At 42.3% G+C, this 24,711-nt stretch overlaps 1 protein-coding gene across 1 annotated transcript; it reads right to left on the bottom strand.

The window, feature by feature from the left end:
• Positions 1–1,346: 1,346 nt before the first annotated feature.
• Positions 1,347–24,310, bottom strand: il17rd (interleukin 17 receptor D). The gene is made up of 13 exons (XM_063216618.1): positions 24,103–24,310; positions 15,196–15,256; positions 14,441–14,566; positions 9,126–9,244; positions 8,190–8,310; positions 7,937–7,981; positions 7,410–7,561; positions 6,569–6,634; positions 6,405–6,459; positions 5,613–5,723; positions 4,622–4,806; positions 3,256–4,285; positions 1,347–1,759 (listed from the first exon to the last, which is right to left on the bottom strand). Exons 1-13 carry the CDS (start codon positions 24,244–24,246, stop codon positions 1,632–1,634), a joined length of 2,343 nt encoding a protein of 780 aa, XP_063072688.1. The 5' UTR covers positions 24,247–24,310; the 3' UTR covers positions 1,347–1,631.
• Between the last annotated feature and the right edge of the window lie 401 nt (positions 24,311–24,711).

The following is a 24,711-nucleotide window of genomic DNA, read 5'->3' as shown; positions in this document are numbered from 1 at the left end:
TGACCAAAAACCCACCATTTTATCACCTGCTGGTCCTTATGATGGAGCCAAACTGTTAAAACATAGTAGAGAATGCAATTTGACCTTACTATGTGGCAGTAATCGAAGATCTCCCTTCAAAATATAATGCATGAGTGGCTTTTCATGCTGTTTAAAACCCATTTATACCATTCAGCACTGTATTTAACTCTACAGATGAGTGAGAACATCTTAACCAATGCACTACTGCACCCGCATGCCATCATGGAGGCTGACTTTTGAAGCTAGCACTAACACAAGTTGGATGGTCCATTTTTACTGTAGCACAGGATGTGCAATGCTCTATTATTGTCAAAAAGAATGGACTTCTACAACTTCTGCTGACTTCTGTAAGCATAGGACCCATGTCTTCTGGGTCTATTTCAAGTGAGCTCAGGTGCTTAGGAGAATGTTACACCCCTGTATCATTTTCATGCATTAAGCATTCTTAATATGGTAAATTTTCAATAGCTCTAGCACTCCAGGAATTAGAGTGAGACTACAGCCAATATATATTTCATGATGTCATGAACCTATACAATGATTTTATTAACAAAAATATGTCTTATATACACTCAATCGTGGTAAATCAAAGGAAATTCAAAAATGTATGTAATAACTATGGTACTTATTCCCTTTGCATCTTTAATTCTGAGTGACTCAGCCTCTCTGTGATGATCTTATACCTGGACACCTATATTGTCCGTCAGTACAATTCATTTTGAAATGTTCTTCTTTGTTGTTTTATTTAATTTGGATGTTTACTAAATTTCACTGATCCCCGTCCCAACTCTTTTGAGACGTGTTGGATTTATCAAATTAGAAATGAGTACATATGTCCCCCAAAACAATATTTTTTCTCGGTTTTAACACTTAATATGTTGTCTTTTCACTATTCTCCATCTAATGAATAGATTGAATGTTTTGAAAATGATAGCATTTTGATTTTATTCACGGTTTACCAAACGTCCCAACTTCATCGGAGTTGGGGTTTGTAGGAGAGCAACTCTAGCACAACAGCCAGGCCGAATCCAGAGATTCTAAGATTATATAGTGATACGCTAACGTAATGGGAGCTATGGGTGCCAAATGTGAATAGGTTCTGGTCTGCTTAAAGGGGCGTGTAGTGTCCGCTTGACCTGAAACAAAAAGATTTTTTTCTCTCCTCAAAATTCAAACAGTACAAGTTACAGCATTAGGCTTTGCTCGATCATAGATTCCAGTACGCCTAGAACCTTAAAAAACCCAGAATGTCACAATGGCCAATTTCTTGTATAAAACCCATGTGTATCATCCATTTCAATGGAACGGTCCTCAGGTCTGGGGGACCCCTCCCCCTTGCGAAACTAGAACCGGGAAACAATGGGCCATTGGCACCTCTCTCTTTTCGAGTCTTTCTGCAGATGCAATGAAGCAGCTTTAGTGGCAGCACTAAGATGCTGTTGCAGCTGGAAGTGTTGTTTCTTTATGATGTCACTACAGCAGCCGCAGGTGTCCTTTCTTTACAATGTCACTGCAGCAGCTGTAGGTGTCCTTTCTTTACAATGTCACTGCAGCAGCTGTAGGTGTCCTTTCTTTACAATGTCACTGCAGCAGCTGTAGGTGTCCTTCCTTTACGATGTTGCTGCAGCAGCCACAGGTGTCGTTTCTTTGCGGGGTTCTATATGGTGGTGCAGCTCCACTTTACAAATATTGGGCACAGGACAGGTTGTCAGGCCCATGACAGGAGGCTCCTCGTCTCCTAATAATCAACAGAGCACATTTTGGTTCAGTTGAATGTCAGTGAGTGCACGTACTGTATGTGTTGTGCAATACTGTAAAAACAGTTCTCTACACATATCAAATTACAGAAGGGATATTGACAGCAAAATGAACATACTCTGCCAGTTGTCATATTGTGATGAGAATACTAGTATGTACGTATATTACTAAATTGACTTAAAAAAGGTATTAGTATTAGCATAGTATTGCAACTATGATACTCTTGAAACTGTGCTGCTCATTACCTCCGCCAAGGAGGTTATGTTTTTGGACACAGTAGTCTGTCTGTCTGTCTGTCTGTCTGTCTGTCTGTCTGTCTGTCTGTCTGTCTGTCTGTCTGTCTGTCTGTCTGTCTGTCTGTCTGTCTGTCTGTCTGTCTGTCTGTCTGTCTGATGACTCAAAAAGTTATGAACTGATATGAATGACTGTGTGGAGTTGCTGGAAATGACCAAAGGAACAAGTGATTACATTTTGGTGGTGATCAGGACCACGATCCGGACCCAGGAATTTGTAAAAGATTCTTCACCATTGCGGGACAGGGCGAATTTTGACATTCCAGTTTCTAATTCCACAAACAAGGCAGAAAGACTTTAAAAAAATAGGGTGTAACAGTCAAATGTTCTATCAAACAGCTTCCTTGGCGGAGGTCTGCACTCTCTGAGTGCATTTCTAGTTACCAAATGTGATCTTTTTTATGAATATTCACTAAGTAATAACCTAATATTTATTAGTATGACCAAAGTACAGTACGTTTTGCAGCTAAAATGTCTATTTATGGAAATTCAAAATGGCTGACATGGAGATGTATGAATGAAAATTGCTATTTTCCCAGTCATAATGAATACTTAGAATTTCATGGTGGTGGTAGTATTTCTGGGTGACATTTGTGAATGGGCAGCATTAAACATTAAATTAAACGGCAAATTAAAATCTGCTCTAAGATCATTGGGCTGCCCATAGCAAACCTATTCCAGGAAGCTCATGACAAAAGCATGCTCCGACTGGCCACTTGCTTCTCTACTGACGTCACACAATACCAGCCATTACCCTCAAGTAGGCGTTTCAGAGTTCCCCGCTTCAACCGCCACATGCTTTCATACATCGATCGATTCTTTTGTTAAATCAGTCATAACACACAGAGTTATAATATCACTCCATGTGGGTAGGATCTTCAAGTTATGTGGGTTGTATGTAATGTATGTATGCATGTATATAGGCCTGTGTCCTCTGTTTTTTTGTTTGGTTTTGTTTTTGGTTTTAGTCAGTTGTGCAATAGTCTTGTGATGTTATGTGTATGTCATGTCTTAAGCGAGTGTTGCTCAGGGACGCAAAAAGAATTTCAGTGAAAACCGACAATAAAGTCTAATCGTATCATATCGTATCGTAATCCTGGAAATAAACTACTAAAAATATTACACAGCACACCGTTAACCCATACTCACCTCCATCACAGTACTTATACTGACAAACACTCACCTACACCAGAGGATGACGACATGCTGTCAGCCAGCGATGAGTTATCCCCTTGGTCTGGAGAGAGTCCCTCCATCAGCGGAATGGACAGCTCTGATGAGGGAACAGACGAGTCATAGATCCCAGAGTCACGGGGCATCTCAGGGGGGGCGGGGGAGGGGGAGTCTTCTTGTGAGGCTAAGGCTCCCTCGCTGCGTGCCAGGGAGTCTACCGTGTTACAGGATGGCCCAGGAGCAGAGACCCCTGAAAAGCTATTGGATGCTGGCAGCAGGAGGACACAGGCCTTCACGGTACAGTTGCTTTCTGAGGGTTGCTTCAACACAACCTTGTTCAGCAACACGGCAGAGTCACACTTCTCCGCAGATGCATCCTCAGAGGAGGCAGAGGAGCGAGCAGCTCTGTGCTTAGGATCTATAGCAGGTGCGCTCACCAGGACAGGAGGAGCGCGCTGCTGTTCAAACCAGTCTGGGTCCTGGGCAATGTACTGGTGCATGTTACAGATCGCCACATACAGAGAGCGGCCAGACCTGGAACGGAAATAATTCCGTTTTGTGATGTTAGGTGGCTGCGGCTCGTGATCGGGCAGGCTGAACTGGCGTGAATGGAGCCGGGCGAACAGCTGTGGCAGGTGGTCCATCAGCTTCAGGCGGGGCACTAGAGCCAGGCACGTGGGCATGATGTCGCTCTCGCTGGAGTAGTCGAAATAAACGGCAATGTAACGCGAGAGGTCTGTTGAGGCCTGGTGAGCCTCGCGAAGTTGCTCAGCGATCATGGCCACGGCCACCAGAAAGGAGTCCCGACCTCTCGGGTCTGGGGCGGCACCGGCAGACGCACCCCGGTGTCCCCTCACATCGTCTCGGTTTTGTTCCTTCACAGGGCCGGCTTTACTTTGTCTCTGGTGTCTTTCCACAAAATGTTTGAGGCCTTTAGAGCCGACGATGATGACAAAGTGGGCCTCGTCCAAGCGCCGGCTCAGCCAGGACATGTGGCCCTCTTTACAGATCTGCAAGTGTTCCCACAGGTCCAGCGCCACCTGCACAGTAATAGAGAGAAGTAACGTTAAAAGGTGCACGGTGTAGGATGGTGACCAGAGTAGGTATTTCCACTATGCTGCTCATTGAAACTGTGTTGCCTATTGCCATATTTGATCTTTTCATGAATATATATGACTATATAAAATACGCAATAAAATATTGTCCAAAAATTCACATCCAGAAATAATTTTGGTATTTCAAAATCACCTAAAACATGAAATGTTTAAACTGATATAATACCAGTGACTAAGGGGGAAAATGATTTAATGTCTTTGTATTTAGTGTATGTAACCATCTGGTTTCCATTGTATACGGATTACTTTAAAAACAGTTACCTCACAGCCACAGAAATCCTGCAGGAAGTAGGCAAAGCACTGGATGACAGCAGTGTGTTTGTGGCAGTCTCTTCTGGAGTAGCAGATGAACACTTTAGGCCGAGGCCAGTGACGCTCGGAGGCGAGAACAGTTGTGTTCAATGAATGCTCTGAGCTCTCCTCGTCCAGTTGACTATAAATGTTCTCTAAAAGGAATGGGATGAACAAAAAGAGACATTTTTAAAATGGGCTTGAAAATGTCGAAGAACATATAGAGTAACTTTATAAGTTGTCCAACAGCATACATAAACGGGGAAACCTGGTGATTTGGCTGCTGATGTTTAGTCAGCAGTGAAATATCACACTATATAACACCTACAAGCAATTAGCTTGGTTCTCACCAGACCTCTGTGTGTGAGTGTGTAGCTCTGGAGCTCCCTGGTGGAACTACACATACACACACACACACACACACACACACGCGCACACGCGCACACGCGCACACACGCACACACGCACACACGCACTCTGAGAAACTGCAGATATTCTACGTCTCCAGGTAGAAAATGGACAGAACATTTATTGGTTCAATATCAATGTCAAATCAATCATCTCGCATGGAGGAGTCACAGGACAGATTATAGACTATATTGACTCTTTAGCGGTGAACAGAGAACGTTTTTTGAAGAATTTGTTGGTGGCGAGGAAGGGCAGAATGATTGATAAAGCTATGCCTTCTGAAGGCGGAGCCAACGCATGCTCTTCTAGACAGCAGTGGAGCTCATGAGCTGCATGGAACTACACAGGTCGGGCAAGAGCCAGACAAACAAACAATGGGGTCCACAGCGTGGAATCAAACATTCAGTAATTACATTTTCTTACAGCATGTATACTTAGATTTCTCTTCTCTTCAAAGTTATGAATGTTTATAAACGTAGATTTATAAGACATTAAAGTGGGCTCTGCAATGTTGCAATCTGATGTAATTCTTTCCATCTGTGGTGTACCGTACCTTGCTGCTTTTTTCGGCACATGACAGTGAAGAAAGTGGCGAACGCAGACAGGATGACAAGCGGCACAGTGATGGCCATCGCTCGAATGGGTCCAGCCCAGGGGGAGTGCACTGATGAAAAGACAGAAATGGAAAGGAACAGGAACAGAGGAGACAAACAAAAACATTGAGTGCCTTTATATGCAGTTCAGTATCCCAATTATGAGGCTTATGCCGGTTATGATCAAATTCAGGTAAAGTGTTTATGAGTACAGAGTGATACATCACTGTCTACATTCTTGGCTGTTATGGAATTCTTTTCAAATGTGTAAGCGTGTACTCCACCTAGCATATCCCGATTTCTCAAAATCCCAAATAAGGGCTTATCCGGGATACTGAAGTCAGGAAAAGGTGTTTACACAAATTCAGGATACTTTAATATCCCGAACATATTCAAGATAATCAACTGCAGATGCATATGCATTCTAACTGTAGTTTCAACCTGAAATTGCAAACACAGTCTCAGTTCCATAATATTTTAAGATGTCTGAAAAAGTCTTTTAACTGGTAATATGGAATAAGTTTGAATAAATGAACTTTACTCCATGAAGAGGGGGAAATGTGGATTGATTTTTTTCAGTCATAACATTATAACATAAATCACATCACATAGTTATGAGTCATAAATATTTGATGATGAGTCAACATGAGCTAAAGGATTGGCTGGTTAAAATGTGTCTGTAAAATGTTGTTTTAACAGTTTCTGATCATAGCACCACCTCTGCAGTAGGCCATCACCAACTCTCATCTTACCTTGACTGACATGATACTGGGTTTGTCTTCTGGTTGTATTACGGTCATCTCGCAGCTGTAGATTCAACACATCATAAGGTTATGTGGGGGTCTCGTCCCTTCCTCCACTTCCAATTGCAACAAATTATTCACTTTCAATGATAGGAAAGACAAAAATCACTGACCTCTATTGTGTATGTTCCGGGTGTAACATCCTTAACAATACAAGTTGTCTTTGGGGAGTTGAATTCCTACACAGCAAAGCAAGACATCAGAAAAAAGTTAGGAGAAACTATTCTTATTTTACTACCGGTATACAATCATTACTAATATGGTGTGCAGCTTTAGTTCATACATGTACTTCTTTCAGCTTAAATACAACCACCATATTTAGTATGAAGTATCTTCTCTCTCCAAATAGCCTGGCCCTGGAAATCCAAGATTTTTCGCCTTATTATGCCTATGTGCATACTGCATTCCCCCCACACATTATATTTTGTTGATTACGCCCTCAGTTTTAGGTCACTTTAAATTTGAAAAGTGTCTATAAAACAAATCCACACACAGCTGACACAAAATGCAATAGCCTCTGCTACCATGTAATGACAAAAAGGGGAAATTGCAAGCTGTTACAAAATATAGTGACAATATATTAGAGATGCACCGGATCCTGATTTTTAGGATCCTGCCGGATACCGGATCCACTGCTTAAGATCCTGCCGGATCCGGAACCGGATACCGGATCCTACGAAAGGGTTGGAACAAATAGCCTACTCACACACGTGGGCCCTTTTTATCACGTTGGCTCAAACTATTTTGACTTAAAAGCCTTGGCTACCGGATCCTGGATCCTGGAACCGGATCCGGATAGTCTGAAAAAACCCTATTATTCTGCCGGATCCGGAACCGGATCCAAGATCCTGTACATCTCTACAATATATTACATTTTGTCAGGTTATTACACAATATGGAGCAACGCCTCTGGATACGTAGCCAACACGGCCACTAGAATGGTCACATTCTTACCGGTTTGCAGCGTTTTAGTCGGAAAGGCCCCTCCTGCCTTTGCTTGTAGTACAGGTAGTAAAGGCCGAGACCAAAGGTGGCTGAAGCATGGTCAAACATCACGTGGAGATTGGAGCCAACCTGGGAGACACTGAGCATCTTGGGCCTCCAGACTGTTTCATAAAAGGCAAAAGGCAGAATAAAGAGGGAATAACTACACCAGTGGCAGAAAGAGAACGGTCACAAAAGCAGTAGGCTTTCATTATGCAAGGGGGATCAAAGTAAGTTTGAAACTGACACAAGGATATACAAAATGTAAATGACATTACATCACACTTAGCTGACACCTCTATCCAAAGCAACTCAGTTATTTTAAGGACAGGGTATTGGTTACAGTCCCTGGAGTAGTGTGGGGTTAGGTGGCTTGCACAAGGGCACCCCAGTCATGGAGTGAGATATGAACCTGCAACCCTCTGATCTAAAGCCCTTCTCCTTAACCACTGGACCACAGATGGTCCCAATAATATAAATGAAAAGACATGACTCACATGGTTTGCAAACAAGGTTGTCTGTTCCCAGAAGTACTTCACAACCTGTTGAAGCAAAATAAAAAGATCCAAAACTGCAAAACGATTTTTGTAAACAAATACACATGAACAAATGATCACAAAGTGGTAGACAACCAGTGGAATTGAGATTGACCTATTAGGTGACAACTTGCATTGTTCTTGCTCCATGCACAATTTTGTTGCCTTCAATGACGATGACAATAAAACTCTTGAAACTTGAAGCTTGACCTACTATTAGTGCGCAGAAATGAGGGCGGACAGCAGCTGTCGTTCATAAAGGTTGGGAAAGGAACGATCCTCACCATGTAGTCAGCCTCAAAGTTAAGACCAGTGAATGGCTGTGAGCTCATTCTCTACAAAATAAAGAATCACAAGACAAGTGTTATTACACTCAAGGGAGGGTACTTCACAGACATACACAATGCAAATTGTTAAAACACTACACAGCCGTCTCCAAAAGAGTTGTCGCCTATCCACCTGTTTGGAATAACAGATAATAACCTGACTTTCAATTAATCACTTGACTTCTGAGTTCACTCATATGGAAGCTAGGTTAAATAAAGGGTCAATCTTTCTTTGGTGCATGCCATTTATTTTTGTACATACATTCATTCAGGAGGGTTGTAGCTTTCATATGAGTGACTTCTGAAGCCAAGTGATTAATTGAAAGTCAGGTTATTAGCTGTTATTCCAAACAGATGGATAGGCGACAACTCTTTTGGAGACGGGTGTATATTGTTCAATGCAACCATGAAAGGATGTCACTTTTACTTTGACATTTGGGAGCTTTGGGGGGTATTGGTGCAATCACACTTGCTTACAGTGACAGGGTGTCAGGACTAGTTGTACAGACAGTTAGTCGTGTGCTCGACGACCTTGTTGAGCTGAAATTTTGTTGTGAGACATACTGATTCGACTTCAACCACTACAAACACTCCCATGGAGATGGTGCCTGGGTGCTCGGCTGTCGAGAGTTGTCATTAGTTTCCAATTGCAGTAACTGAGTAAGACCTAGCAAGCTTACAGTTGTCCTAAATGGGCTGATTGGAGACGCAAATATCCTTGCTTACCCCCTTGCGCATTTGCTAAATCAGCAAGAGATCAAATACTCCATTGCAAACATTTTCTTGCCTAATTTGATCCATCTTCATCTCATCTGATCACCTACCACACTCTTGTAGGAGAAGTTCAGCTGGCGAGGCTCCTTCAACACCATGTGCTGGCACTGTTTGCCATCTGGACTCTTGTCTTCTAAATAAACCCGGAAACCTTTCACATATTCAATACCTGCAAACATGTACAAACAGGAAACAACACATTTCAGTCTCATCACCTCCTAATGCTCTCCTAGTCCAGTTAGGCTAAGATTTGACAGATTTTACCACAAAAGTCTTACTGAAAAATCCAGACTATCCATGACTGTTTAATGTAATTTCATAGATAAAAGTTTACATTATACATACTGTACATATAAATTCTACCTTGGCTCTAATAAAGACCTGCAGGCATCCCAGAGCTGTAACTAGAGATACTTTAAAAAGGTTGAGTCATGATATAGAAACTGTCTGGCTACACTTTTGCTTTTCTTTTCTTTTGTTTGAACGCAAACAAGTACCAGGGCTATGGCTAATTGGGGCCAATAATACCTGGGAATGGCTAATAGGGGCTAGTAGTAATGTAATGTAATGTCGGGTGGGCTGCTGAAAATCCTGAAAATGTTAAATGAGGCCATGAATCGTCGGGGAACATCGCTATGCGCTTCAAAAGAAGACCAACATTTTGTTGCCCTTTTAATTACATTTCTGTCTTGCATGTCAGATATATGGGAAACAAAAAGGCAGCGGCGCAAATGATGTGTCCTTCTTGTTTCGGCTGAGAGAGAGTCCTCTTTGTGCCATCTGTAACCCCACACCGTGCTCAGCCCGAATAGATAGCATCGGGGCCGCCACAGTCACAAAGGATCAGGGAACCACCAGAGGGGAAACAGGGGGGTAGGGCAAGCAGGACATGAGAGAGGGAAGAAAGGTGGAGAAAGAGAAATGAAGGCCAGCTATTCAAAGGCTTTGTTGCTAAGGACCTTGCTCTGCATTCTCTTCCTCCCTCATCCTCGCTCTGTCGCTCTCTCTGTCTCTCACGAGCCGTGTCGACTCCTCTCCCGTATAAAGGAAAGAACCCAGAGCAGACAAAAGGGCATACAGTAATGTATTATTGCATCTCGGGCACTGCCTGACTTTAACAATAACAAATGCGTCTCAATGCACAGAAGCAGAAAGGAATGCATCCTCAATCCATTAACCCACTCTGACACAGTTGCACTCAAACCCAAACCTACACACTTAAACAACAAATGTGCTGCTTGTGCGATTCTTTGGACTGATCAATGAAGGTCAAAATGCAAAAAGGACAAATTGACTGTAGGAAAAGACCTGTGTTGCTCTTTGATGATGAGAACTGAAACGTGGGCCTGGATGACAATAACGTCCCCTCACTTGGTGTCACGTTCACTTGTCTCTGTCTGACCTCTTGTGTACAGTGCCCAGCACCAGCACATTTCAAACAGGACTTCAATAAGCACATCTACAGGATCTACAGTCCTTCCAAAGAGGCCAAGCATCTAATTGTAGCCTTTAGGGATACTGCTTGTTGGACTGTAATTACAGGCGTCCCCACGTGTGGACGTTGCGTTGGGCTCTCACAACCCCCTCATAACCACTTCATAACCACAACCCCCTCATAACCACTTCATAACCACAACCCCCTCATAACCACTTCATAACCACAACCCCCTCATAACCACTTCATAACCACAACCCCCTCATAACCACTTCATAACCACAACCCCCTCATAACCACTTCATAACCACAACCCCCTCATAACCACTTCATAACCACAACCCCCTCATAACCACTTCATAACCACAACCCCCTCATAACCACTTCATAACCACAACCCCCTCATAACCACTTCATAACCACAACCCCCTCATAACCACTTCATACCCACAACCCCCCTCATAACCACTTCATAACCACAACCCCCTCATAACCACTTCATAACCACAACCCCCTCATAACCACTTCATAACCACAACCCCCTCATAACCACTTCATAACCACAACCCCCTCATAACCACTTCATAACCACAACCCCCTCATAACCACTTCATAACCACAACCCCCTCATAACCACTTCATAACCACAACCCCCTCATAACCACTTCATAACCACAACCCCCTCATAACCACTTCATAACCACAACCCCCTCATAACCACTTCATAACCACAACCCCCTCATAACCACTTCATAACCACAACCCCCTCATAACCACTTCATAACCACAACCCCCTCATAACCACTTCATAACCACAACCCCCTCATAACCACTTCATAACCACAACCCCCTCATAACCACTTCATAACCACAACCCCCTCATAACCACTTCATAACCACAACCCCCTCATAACCACTTCATAACCACAACCCCCTCATAACCACTTCATAACCACAACCCCTCATAACCACTTCATAACCACAACCCCCTCATAACCACTTCATAACCACAACCCCTCATAACCACTTCATAACCACAACCCCCTCATAACCACTTCATAACCACAACCCCCTCATAACCACTTCATAACCACAACCCCCTCATAACCACTTCATAACCACAACCCCCTCATAACCACTTCATAACCACAACCCCCTCATAACCACTTCATAACCACAACCCCCTCATAACCACTTCATAACCACAACCCCCTCATAACCACTTGCACAGATGCATATCAGTGGCCTGCAAACCTCCTGCTGCCTGCACGGCACAAAGAGGGAGGTTGCGATACCGCTGCTGGTTTGTAAAACCCTCTCATTACATGTCTCCTCCACATCCCCTGCAGAAATGTCATGTGTCCTCCATGCTCTGGACACTATGACGGGAGGCACCGCGAGCCTTCTTGCCACAGCTCACATTGACGTGTCATCTTGGATGGGGAGCACTACCTGAGCGCCCGACCACAGACGGTGATAAACACCACCACATGGTACTTCCAAAGCAAAATGCAAATGACCAAAACAAAAGGCAAAATGTATTGTTCACTGGACAGGCTGATTGCAAGTTCAAGTCAGTCTTAAGTCTGTGCATTGTGTTGTTTGGGGATCCCTTCATTTTTTTGAGCAGTACAGTTGCCGAGCATGTACGGAAAGGAACTTTACGATCTTAACACTAGAACTACCACGGAGGGGTCAATTGACCTTTTTACCTAAAAGCCCCACAAGAGGGTCATTTGACCCTTTGGACCCCCTGCGGACACTCCTTTTGTTGTGGAAATGTGGCTGTTAGCAGCTCACAGCTGTCACTTGAGACACACAGAGTGTTTTTGTATGTGTGTGTGTGTGTGTGTGTGTGGATCATTTCCAATGCCTGTTGAGTGCTGTATTTCTGCATCTTCGTTCCTTGGAGAGGAGCTTCTTTCACCACAAAATTCTTGAGGGAAATGAATCAGTAGTCCACATGCACTGGTATTTATCCATCTAACAATTGCCAGGTTGCATTCACATGAGTCGTTATGGTCACATGGCATGGGAGATTCACACGTTACCGTTTTTCTCGTTTGGCTTGGCTAATTTCTCGAAACTGAGATGACATTCTCAAAACAACATGGACAAATCCCCAAACCAACTTGCAATTTCCCAAAACAGAATGGCATTTTTCATTGCTTTCATCAGATATCAAATGCTTTGTACATGTCTCAAATGTTTAGTACATCTCTACAGATGGATATGTACAAATACCCTTCAGTTGACACATTCAGCATACATTTAGAACATTTTCCAAATAAATTGACCTTGCTTATCTAAACGAATTAGACAATTCTCAGTCTAATGGTTGCCCTCTCCAAAACACGTCAGCATTATTTCATTGTGTAAGTCATCATATGCAAAGTGGTCTACGCAATTCCCAAAACAGTCAAGGACATCATATTTTAAGAATTTAATTACATAGTAAATTCATGACAGTGTTCAACAGGTCAGATGGTATTGTAACTTTACTAGTTAGTAGAAAATATTTTTTTACAACCGTGTATACTACAGTTTCCTCTGTTATTTGGCTAATGTCATGACATTTTTTCAAACGACATTCTATTTTGAACAATTGCTAGTTGCTTTGGTATTTATCCATGTTATTTTGAGAATGTTATCTCTGTTTTGAGAAATGAGCCAAACCCATGAGAAACCTGTGATATATGGGCATTACTTTCTGTATATGAATTTACAGTAAAGAAAGTTACTGATAAATGTCCTTGGTAAATTATCTGTGTAGTCAAACTTCAATGGTTTCACTCACTTTTTCATTTTTATACATAGTCGAAATCTGTTAGCTGAACGTAGATAAAACACCTAACCATTTTGACTGGCAGTGCTTACACAATGGCAAAGGGACAATGTATTTTGGGGGTACTGATGATATATGTGGGGAAGAAATTTAGTTTTGACACATGTGTAAACTGTTTTTGGGGTGATATGAGCGAGTGATGATGATCCATGTAGTTATGCTGAACACTCCAGTTTATTTTGACAGAAGGACTAAATGAATGCAAATGAGCCAAAGCAATTGAGAAGGAGCTATGCCATTTTGATGGTACTGACTATTTATATGTGAGACGGTGTAGTGCTGATGCAAGAGTGTTTTGGGAGGTATATGACATTTTGCTAGTTATCTGAACTGTTGTGCAGAAGTGTAAGAATGTTTGGCCAAATGACCCAATGGTTATAGGAATGTCATCTCAGTTTCAAGAAATGAGCCAAACCAATCGAGAAAAACTGTAATTCAACCATTATCTGGTTGCAGTCATATGATTCGTAGGATACTTGTACATAGCCATTTGCAAGGATGTACTAAATGATTGAGACATGTACAAAAGCATTTGAAATTTGATGAAAGCAATGATAAATGCCATTCTGTTGTGAGGAACTGCAAATTAGTTTTGGGATTTGTCCATGTTTTGAGAATGACATCTCAGTTTCAAGAAATGAGCCAAACCAATGGAGAAAAACTGTAACACACTGTCCGCCAAACTGTGCTATCTGTCTTTGCTGCTGATATCTTCATGCAGGTTGCTATTTACCTGTGGTGATTTTGGAGGCTGACAGCCCTTGGGAAGAAGCTGTCTGTCCCTGTTTGTCTTGGCTGTTAGCACTGTAAGGTGTGACCCCCTCACCCCACACACGGCCCTTAACAGCCTCATTACCATAACAAAATGAGTGATTAGTGTATTAGGTAAAAGCCGCCGGGTCAAATGACCCCTCTCTGGTACTTCTAGGTAGGCAGAAAAATCCTGGTAGTTCTAGTGTTAATTGCCTATGTTTTTTAATACAAATGTGTCATCCAGGAAGACAATGAATTTAAGGACAGTGAATTTAAGGAAATCATTGTATAACTGACATTTGATGGTGAAATACAATTGAGTGGCCACCTACCAAGAGGGCTTGGCATCCAGTGCACCACCACAGCAGCCTGGTTGTTGCAGGAGAAATGACTGAAGGTGACATTGCTGACCTCGTGGATGGCATGTTTTCCAACGAGGTTCCAGTTCAAGGAGCAGCCTAGTTAAAAGAGAAAAAGTGAGTCAACCCAGTTGACACTAACAGTTTTCAAAAAGTAAAAATATACAGGCCAGTTCACTATTTAGCAATTGCTCCCATCTGATGCATAGATAGAGAGCATCTTATATACCATAGGAGGTACATACTGGAGGAATCTTATTTTTTGTAACACAACAGACACAGATTTATTTTAAATAAAGTTTAGTATGCTTTTTAGTGGCAAAGTAGAACCCCAGAACTGCATTTGCATGAATCTGGCACCAATATTAATGGAGAAACAGAAGAAGAAAGTCTTAATGAATAGGGTAGGACACTATACATTGATCCTTTATTACTGTAGGAGGTCAGTCAATTTAAGTCATACAGAGATGGTTTGATGATTTTAACAAGTTTCCCATTGACCGCATCATAAGCCTCCCAACGCCCCCTTGACCTCATCAAAAGCATGGTAACGCCCCCCTAACATTTATGAGATTACTTGGAATGGAGTGAGACATCATTTGATTCAATTCTTTGTTTGAGTCAATTCTTTGTGTGACAATTCTTCACACAAATTGGATTAAGAATCTTTAACACACTGTGCAGACAACATACTTCAAGTTATTAATTAAAAAAAAGAAATATCTTACTGTCATTCCGGAATGTGACATTCAAGGTCCTTTCATTTTCATCTTCATACGGTAGGAATTCCTGCAGCAGATAAAGGAGGTGGGGGCACATAAAGGAGCAAAAGTGAATAAGATCCTTTTTTGAAAACCTTAACATAATATACAAATGAATTGATCATCAATAATGTATTGAAATGAGCACCAATATAACCCACAGGACTAACGATATACAGTGAGTGTATACTTTTAGTCACTAATGGTATTCTGCTTCATCATGGTAATCATGAGATTCTATTAAGTTTACTGTATAATACTGCAGATTACCATCAGAGCAGCTTCAATGCTAAATTCACGAGTTTGTCCTTGAGTGCTTGGTGTACAACAGGGGTGGGGAACCTCTGTTTCGAGGGCCGTTTGGTTTAGTGTTATGCAGCTTCAAAATATGACATATTTTGTAAAGGAAATTTAGAAAATACATTTGCATTAGAAGTAAGTTATATTCAGGGGACCTAGAGAAGGTGGGTTCTGTTTTAAAGCTAGCTGCCTTCAATATAGGCCTAAAGTGCAGGTAGAAATCCTGGTGTGTGTTCGTAATACGGCCCTCTGAGGACTTTTACGGCCCTCGGATGAATTTGAAGTGGCCCCTCGAATGAAAAAGGGTCCCCACCCCTGGTGTACAATATGCATGTTTGGCATGTTAGCTGGCCTCGGTCCTGGGATGCTTTAAACGGAGCTCATGCGGGATGAGATCCGCTTCCCCCCTATGTGTAGTATAGAGGGGGTGTAGCTGGGTGTACTAGTGAAAGAGAGGAGTATGGGGAGGTCCCAAGAATTCTGGAGGGGACTGTACGTCAGAGAGAGTAGAGAGAGAGAGGTTCCATTGGCCCATTGTTTCCGGGTTCTATTATTGGGGGGGAAATCCCCCTTTAGGCAGACCTAGGCAGACCTTAGGACTGTTCTATTCAATGCTAGGAGCATTATGACATGCCCCTTTAAGCAGACTGGAACCTGGGCATGTTAGGTGCTCATAGAAACCTATTATGTTGGCATATCTCTATACTTAAAGAATCTCTGCTGTACGTGTTCTGAAATGGCCTGGTCAAAATCCTGACCTGATCCCAACTGAGATGCTATGGCATGACCTCAGAGAAGCTATTCAGACCAGACAGGGAGCCTTGTACAACTGCAGCAGCTTTGAAAACCAGAACATGCACAAGATTCATCCATATCACTGCACACTTCCAATTCCAGGAAAAATAAGTTGAAGTTAATGCGAACAAAGGAGTGTCAAACTTTTGAATCCAAGAGTGTACTTATTATTCCTCCCGTCCTATGAATGTGTTTATCTTTTGGCTAATAAAAACATGATGCATTATGGTACATTATCAAGGACATGACTTCAGGAGGACCACCCCACCACTGGTGCCTGTCGCTATCAAAGGGGAGACAGTGGAGACAGTCTGCACCTCCACATGGAAGTTTGTAAGTTCAACACTCACGATTTGTCAATATTGCACCATACGCACGTGTCTGTGTCAGGTGTTCTCCCGCGCACAAAATTGACATGAAATACGCATGCCAACATGTTCCTGCACACAAGCATATCCCAGGCCTTAAAGAGAGATGCTGGACGCCTAGACAGGCTGGTGAATAAAGCTGTGGTGGGCGCAGAATTGGACACTCACTTCTACTGCTGAGAAGAGGACACTGACCAGACTGGACTCCGTACTGGACAATGACAAGTAAGCCCCTGCACCCAGTCTTTGCCAACCAGAGGAGCTTTGTGCAATGCCATGTCAGACAGACTACGGAGTTATTTTGTCACCAGGGCCATCAAGCTATTGAACAGCACACAGAAGATACATAGAAAGAGATTGTCATGGATTAATAAAAGTACTAATCAAGATTCAAGATTCAAGAATTTATTGTCATTGTCAAAAAGGCAACGAAATTGTGTTTGCGGTACAATACTTAGTAGCAGCAGGTTTTCAAGTAAAGGGCAATAAGAGGTAAAAGTGACATCAGTGCTTGACACCCCCCGCCCCCCCATCCCACTTAAAGTGCAGCAGAGATTAAGTGCATAATACTCGACTCGACTCAAAAATATGGCATCATACAGATCACCTAGTAATAATATGGTAATACCATAGTAATATCACATGACAGCATGTCTATCGGAATATGTGAAGGATAGAGATGGTCCATGAGGATGCAGGAAGTTCAGTTTCACCTCTCCAGTGCTCGGCATACATTCCTCAACACATATACAGCTACAACATACCCTTTGATGCTTGAACATTTAGAAAATTCCTTACTAAGCTTATTCTTTCAACCCTGCTTTCTCTGAATGCTGAAAATGGTCTAGCTTCCACTGTGTCCATTGACAATAGACAGAAGCTGTGTAGATTTTGAGTACCTAGAATCGGGACCGACGAGGGTGCAGGGACCAAGGGGAAAATGCCCGTTATGCCAGATGGCCAGTCCAGTCCTGTCCCTGACACTACTCTATCACTACTTCATTACAACTCATTTCAACCTTTATGTCCCATTATCTCTAAAATGAATAAAGAACCAAACACCCAATTTTCAGGTGTTGTTTATGACCTTACAGGCTATGTTTAGACAAGAAACCAGCTATTTTAAAATATAAGTTTTTTCGATATTCAATTTTTAATTTTTAAATGTATCATAATTCATATTCTGGATGTTGTTGTATTCCATGCTGTGTGTAATTTGTAGAGCCAGAAAAGAGCTTTCAAACAACACCCCAGACATCATTTTGTGACTTACACTGACTGATCAAGGCTGAATGTATAGTGTCCTACCCTCATATGTAAACCTTTGCTAGTCTGTTTCTCCCTTAATATTGGTGTCAGATTCACACAAATGCAGTTCTGGGGTGCTACCTTGCTACTAAACAGGCACAGCAAGTATGATTGAAATCTGTGTCGGGGGGGTTCCAAAGTGTCTGATTTCACATTAAATGACCCCTCTGTCTTTTTGGAGACATCCATCATGACAAAACAGGAAAAGGCGATGTACCTGCTCTGCGCTAGCGTTGTCAGTTGACATTTATAGGGAAAACTGTAGAAGGAGGACACCTGCAATTCACTTCAGGTTTTTCTGCTTTCTCCGTTACATCACCATGCCCAGGATCCCCTCGCTGACACATCCCACATTCCTCACAGGCCAAGTATTTCCTTTAAGTAGATCCATAATATCCAGGTTTTACCAGCACACACGTTTTAAGGGAGCACAAAACAAAAAGCTTCTGAGAGACATACAGAAAGACTTAAGTGTACAGGCAAAGCATTGTTACCCCTTTATTCCTATCTAACGTACACAAAGCCACAAAAAAGTAGAAAGCGCAATAACAGATGATCACAATGGTGCATGAATGTAAATATGCTCAGTAATCCTTGGCTGCAACAACCTGCTTTACCAGTGCTGCATTTGAGGCATGTTTATTGACGGGAACTGCAGTAAATGTAAATGCAGGAAGACTTATTTCAGGGCTTCTATTCCGGTTGCAACACCTGTGCAACTGTTGCCTAGCTATTGCCAGACTAAATCATAAGTGAGATATGGTCTGGAAACCTTCTATTCATTTTCTCGTAGGGGAGGTTGGTCTAAAACCAGTGGTTCTCAACATTTTCTTCTCCGAATAAACCCACCCTGAACCTCATCATAAGCCTACTTTAGGATTAAAAAATAAAATAGACGAATGCCCCCCAATGGCAACTCCGCCAGCACCGCCACTTCTCATCTGCATCCTTCTCAAGGCCTTCCCAGGAGGCTGTAGAATCCCCGTTGAGAAACACCAGTCCAGGGGTGGGGAACCTATGTCTCGAGAGCCATTTACGGCCCTTGAGGCCATTTTATCCGGCCCTTGATATAGTTTTAATGTTATGCAGCTTCACATAAAATATGACATTTGGTATAGGAAACTTAGAAAATACATTTGCAATACCAATAAGTTATATTCAGGGGACCTAGAGAAGGTGGGGACTATTTTAGGTAGCTGCCTTCAATATAGGCCTAAAGTGCTGGGGGAAATCTTGGTTTGTGTTCATAATATGGCCCTCGGAGGACTTTTATAGTCCTCGGATGAAGTTGAAGTGGCCCTTCGAATGAAAAAGGTTCCCCATCCCTGCACTAGTCTAAGCTATATAAACGGCCATCTAAAGTTTGATGGAAAGTAGGTTCTGCATCTGATGGAGACATGGTGGACCTGTCTCCCTCTCTCCCCGTTCTGTGGCTATGTTTACAAACTCAGGGGAAGATTTCAGCATGGTCTTCCATGCTGTACCTTCAGATCAGAACGAGTGCAGAAACCAATGTGGGAATTCCCAGGCTAACTGGCTGCTGGACTTCAAATCTACAGTCTGCTGAGCTGACAGAGTTGTTTTATTTCCTCTTCTGCTCCACCTTTGTTAACTTTAAAAAGAAAAAATAACATTCAAATCACCATTTACGATGAACTGTTCAAAGTGGTTATTATGCATGTTTTAGATCGATCTGTAATCCAATATCGTTTCACGTTCAAAAAGTGTCATATCAATTAAAATAGGAAATCGATTCCCAGCCCTACAGTACACACTAAGAACATGAAGGCAGTCTTGTGCTTCATTAATAAGTGAAAGCGAAAAGTGAAAGCCAAACTGGGAAAGTCCAACTCCCATTGCCATTGCAACACAGCACTACACAGCACACAAGTGAACACTGCACACTGCACACAATGAAATGGCATTTATGCCTCACCCGTGCAAAGGGGCTGCCCCCAATGGCTCCCGACGGTAAGGTGGCGGCGGGACGGTACCATGCTCAGGGTACCTCAGTCATGGAGGAGGATGGGGGAGAGCTCTGGTGAATTAATCTTACTCCCCCCACCAACCTGCAGGGTTGGTAGTCGAACCGGCAACCTTTGAGCTACAAGTCTAACCACTTACAAACGTACTTACAAGTAAAGCAATAGTATTGTGCTACAATAGTACTATATTAGCTAATATGCATTGTTTTCTTTTGCCATAACCAATAAAGGCAACACAGCTACACAAGCCAAGAGGGGTTTAGTAACACTGAACCATGTTGATCTATTTTAGTAACCCAAAAATGTCATGAACAACCAAACAAAATAACCGAGTTACTGTATAATTATCAAGATTTTAAGCAGACCAGGAGCAAGAGACATCCAGAGAAAGATGACGCAACATCAAGCTGAGACTCGTCTCTGTGAAATGTCAAGGCGGGAGTTGCAGCCACACCGGCTTTGCATACCAGATATCACTGTATGCAAATCTCTATGAAAATGAAAAACTCATCTCAACAAACACAAAGTTGACAACTTCACTACAACAGCCAAATCATTGGTGATATGGCAATTAGACTGAGACACAGACAGAGACAGAGACAGAGACAGAGAGACAGAGACACAGAGACAGAGAGAGAGAGAGACAGAGAGAGAGAGAGAGAGACAGAGAGAGAGAGAGAGAGAGAGAGAGAGAGAGAGAGAGAGAGAGAGAGAGAGAGAGAGAGAGAGAGAAAAAATGTCCCAAAGACCCATAAACGGTCATATTCTTTGGTGTAACGAATTGCAACCGTTCATTCCTATGGATGCTTTCTGAAGTTTTCCGTCTCCTAATACAGACAGTCTCTGGTTAATACTCCACTCCACAGTTGGCAGACATGTTAACCCTAATTCCTAGCCCATAATTATGACACTGTCTGTAATTTTGTTGCAACATTTGTCTTCCGGGGGGCCCCACAGCAACCTGTAGCCTAGGGGCCTCAGCCCATTTTAATCTGGCCCTGCGCGGAGAGCATCAAAACTCTGCATGAACACATATAATGATATGCTTGGTAAAAAATATAATTTCTAGCAGTTGTCCAACGGCGACTTCAGCTGTATCCACCTGACTTCTAGAACTAGAACTTTAAGATGATTAAACTATGTTTTAGGCATTTGCCAATACACGCAAGATTTTCTTGATCTGATGAATCACTTGGTCTATCACATAGACAGCTGACATCACTGTAGGGCAACTGCTAGAATGTATATTTCTGTTAAGCACAGATAACCTCTACAACTACCACTAACCACTACCTTCACATCATTAAATCTGACTGGACTTGAGCTTGAGAGATCCAACACTTTATTAGGTTTTGCTCCAACACCTCATAGCTGTTTAGTTTATTATGTGACTCACACCGTGTCCTAGTCTAATCACAAATGGTTTGTTCCATCAGATATTTTAGAATAGAACCTTTTTAACACACCGCAGAGCTTAACTCTCAGCAACATTTTCAAACGCAACCTGAAGCAAAACAATGCTCTAATTTTTTTTATGTGAACCATGCATGGTAAATGTTTCAATAACATAGGGGGTCAATTAGGATTTAAGCATTGAAGGTTTGTTCAATATCCCCTCTTTTTTATTGTGACATTGATTTTAATGCTAATCTGCCCTCCAGGGAAGAACTGGTCTAATTAGATACCTGATTAGGGAAGAGGAAAGAGTGGTCCATTTGATTGTAATGACTTCAATCTGCTAGGAAGGAAGGCAAGGAAGGGCTTCAGAGGGGGAGGGGTGTGGAGGGGCAGACTTTTGTTTTTAACAGTCTACAAAAGTGCTTACCCTGTGCACGCAGCTTCAAGCCTCAGTCATACAGGCTTTTTGGATCACCGTTCAGGTCTGTACTACACTGAAACAAGTCCAACAGACCTGTGTCACACGCAAAATGGTTTTCTGACCCATCTGACAGTCAATTCAAAACCCCCTTATATCGCATCACCCTTATTTTGCTTTATTACTCAGTTCTTTAATTGACACTGAGCCACAAGTGTGGTTTGGCTTGACAGTCTATAAAAGAATGTGACCAAAATACAATTTGTTATGTGAAGTAGTCATTGCTTCTAAGGATACATGCCCACAAAAGGTGAAGTTCTCCCACATACATGCAGGCCCTATATTGTCCCTCCGTTGTTTCAGTGTCTGCCCAGCTGCTGTTGGTGAATAAAAATAGGCTACTTAAAAAAAAACTATGTCGGATAGACTGCAAGATGGAACTAGAATCAGAAGAAATGCTTCAATGATGTTGAGAAAAAACTTGCAATTAAGTTTTTTTTTTTTTTTAAACCTATGGAAAATAACTTAATAGAAAGGAGTGTGATGGTCAAACAAACATTCGCATGTGACCAATTAGAGAAATTAGTGTTTCAGTTCAATTCTACGGGCTGAATTGTGGGTAATAAGCACCCAAACAAAAGTCCCTAAACTTGCTCTAAACAGATCTCTGAACCCCCCACCGGAACATCTATGATGTTGACTTGCAACCTTTCTTGTAAAGCACTAGGGCACGATGACTACTCAAAGATCAAGCTATGTCTTTAAAGCCAGGGGACCTTGCATTCTATACAGACAGGGTGCAATTCAGGGGTAGTCAACCAAAGACTTTCCCACCGAAGCACACAAAACAGTCTCCAAAGTAACGTGCTGGTTGGGCGATTTTCAAAGATGGCACTGAAATACTTTGCCCCCATGCTCGCCACCCTTGGTCCCGCACCACCACCTCTCTTATAGTCATTTCTCTTTCAAGAGTACCAACACTTTTACATTGATCCTTAGTGTGTGTGTGTGTGTGTGTGTGTGTGTGTGTGTGTGTGTGTGTGTGTGTGTGTGTGTGTGTGTGTGTGTGTGTGTGTGTGTGTGTGTGTGTGTGTGTGTGTGTGTGTGTGTGTGTGTGTGTGTGATGTTGCAGACATGCCAAACAAAAACAATTCAGAAGATCTTTTGTGACCCTTTAACTTAAAGACTTTTAGTTATACCATAAGTGCCTCAAATATGCACTTTATTGGCTATATTCATTCATCAACAGGCTACACAGAAAAAACACAGGTGAGGCGTAACAGTAGGCATATAGGCCTACATGATACTCAACAAGTGTGTTAATCTTATGACAGCAAGCAAAGCACAGGAAATTTGGAACAATGTCCCTGATTAAAGTAGTTCAAGACAACACATGGGCCCACAATTGTAAGATTCAAAGGGATAGGGGTAAGAAGAACATGGCCTACTTGAAACTGATGGTGGTAGTTAATATTCATTGAGGGGAAAACAGAAGTTCGGGAAAAGGCAACACTGAAATGAATAATGAACACCTAAATGCAACACATTGGCCCTTAAAGTTAAGTGTTAGTGCAGCTTTGCAGTTGTGATCCCCAACGCCTTTGAAGTGGCTATAAAGAGAGGTGGCCTGTGGTTCAAGAAAGGAAACGCAGTGGAATTTTAATAGACCAAACACTCCCTCACTTCCTGTGTGACAATTACTTCAAAGGACGACATGACTACCCCACAACACAATAGGCTGCTGTACTACATGAGACATGTCTTGAGTTGGTTACATGTCCTAGAACTGATAAGATTGTTACATTTTTTGTTATATTATATTTATTATACGGAAGTGTCCTTACTGCGCATTGTCCTTGATCTAAGCCTGTATCAAAAACATGGGCCTACATGTAAACAAGCAAACAACAACAAAGACAATGGTTTCCTTACTTCTGACTCCCAGCGCACGCAATACATTCACTAAATGCAAATGCTGGACAATAAGTCTGGGTCACAGATTAAACGAATAAAAATTGAGTCAGTTGAACAAATAGACTAAATTGCAGTAATGTATGCTACAAGGTTTAACGCGGTCCTTTGAAAGGTAGGCAACCATAAAACAATACAAACGACGCGCGCTTCCATAACAATCTGGTTATTTGTCATGGGCTACTTTCTTCACGTTATTCCTAGGCCAGTTTATTATTTGCATTGATTAAACATAGGGAATGTCTGTACCACCTGAACATAGGGTAGGCTACGATCACAAAGAGACCTCAGAGACCTGCGTTTAAACAAAATCCTTAACTTTTTTGCTTACCTTCACCATGCATTTGTCCGTGTATCCAAATTTCCCAGCAGCGGCAGATCCAGTACTCGTTTTTGACAGAAGAAAACATAACATACACAGGAAACACACTAGTTCCACTCGTGGTGCCATCCTTTCTAATCCATGAAAACGCATTCACTCACGGAATTGTTTTCAGGACTCTCCCTCCCTGGACAGGTTTTAACCTGAACTTGTGTGCTCCGTGAACAGAACTAGAACTAGGCGCGGGGTGGAGCTCTGTTTCTCCGTTGAGGTCTCGAGAAAGGTGGAGCTGCGCGTGGCTCTCGAGTTTTCTCGCAACTAAGTTAACTCATTTGCGGCGATTTTTCTGTGTAACCTTCAAACTAATAAAACTGCATTTTGAAGTAGCCTTGAGGTTGTATTCTCTGTACGGGGGTCTCAAAAAGGAAACCCCTGTCGACAGGCTGAAGAAGTTGTCTCTTGATCTTCACATAGGTAAACGCTTGCGCGGCTGCGCGCATTGTGATGAAGCTACACAGTTTTGCATGGAATGTTGAGGAGGGAGATAGGCCTATGACTAAAAAGTTGTAGACAGACAGACAGACAGACAGACAGACAGACAGACAGACAGACAGACAA

The sequence above is a fragment of the Engraulis encrasicolus genome, chromosome 14, assembly GCF_034702125.1.
Source record: "Engraulis encrasicolus isolate BLACKSEA-1 chromosome 14, IST_EnEncr_1.0, whole genome shotgun sequence".
Taxonomy (NCBI): domain Eukaryota; kingdom Metazoa; phylum Chordata; class Actinopteri; order Clupeiformes; family Engraulidae; genus Engraulis; species Engraulis encrasicolus.
The sequence above is the reverse complement of the archived record's forward strand: the minus strand, read 5'-3'. Positions and strand labels throughout refer to the sequence as shown.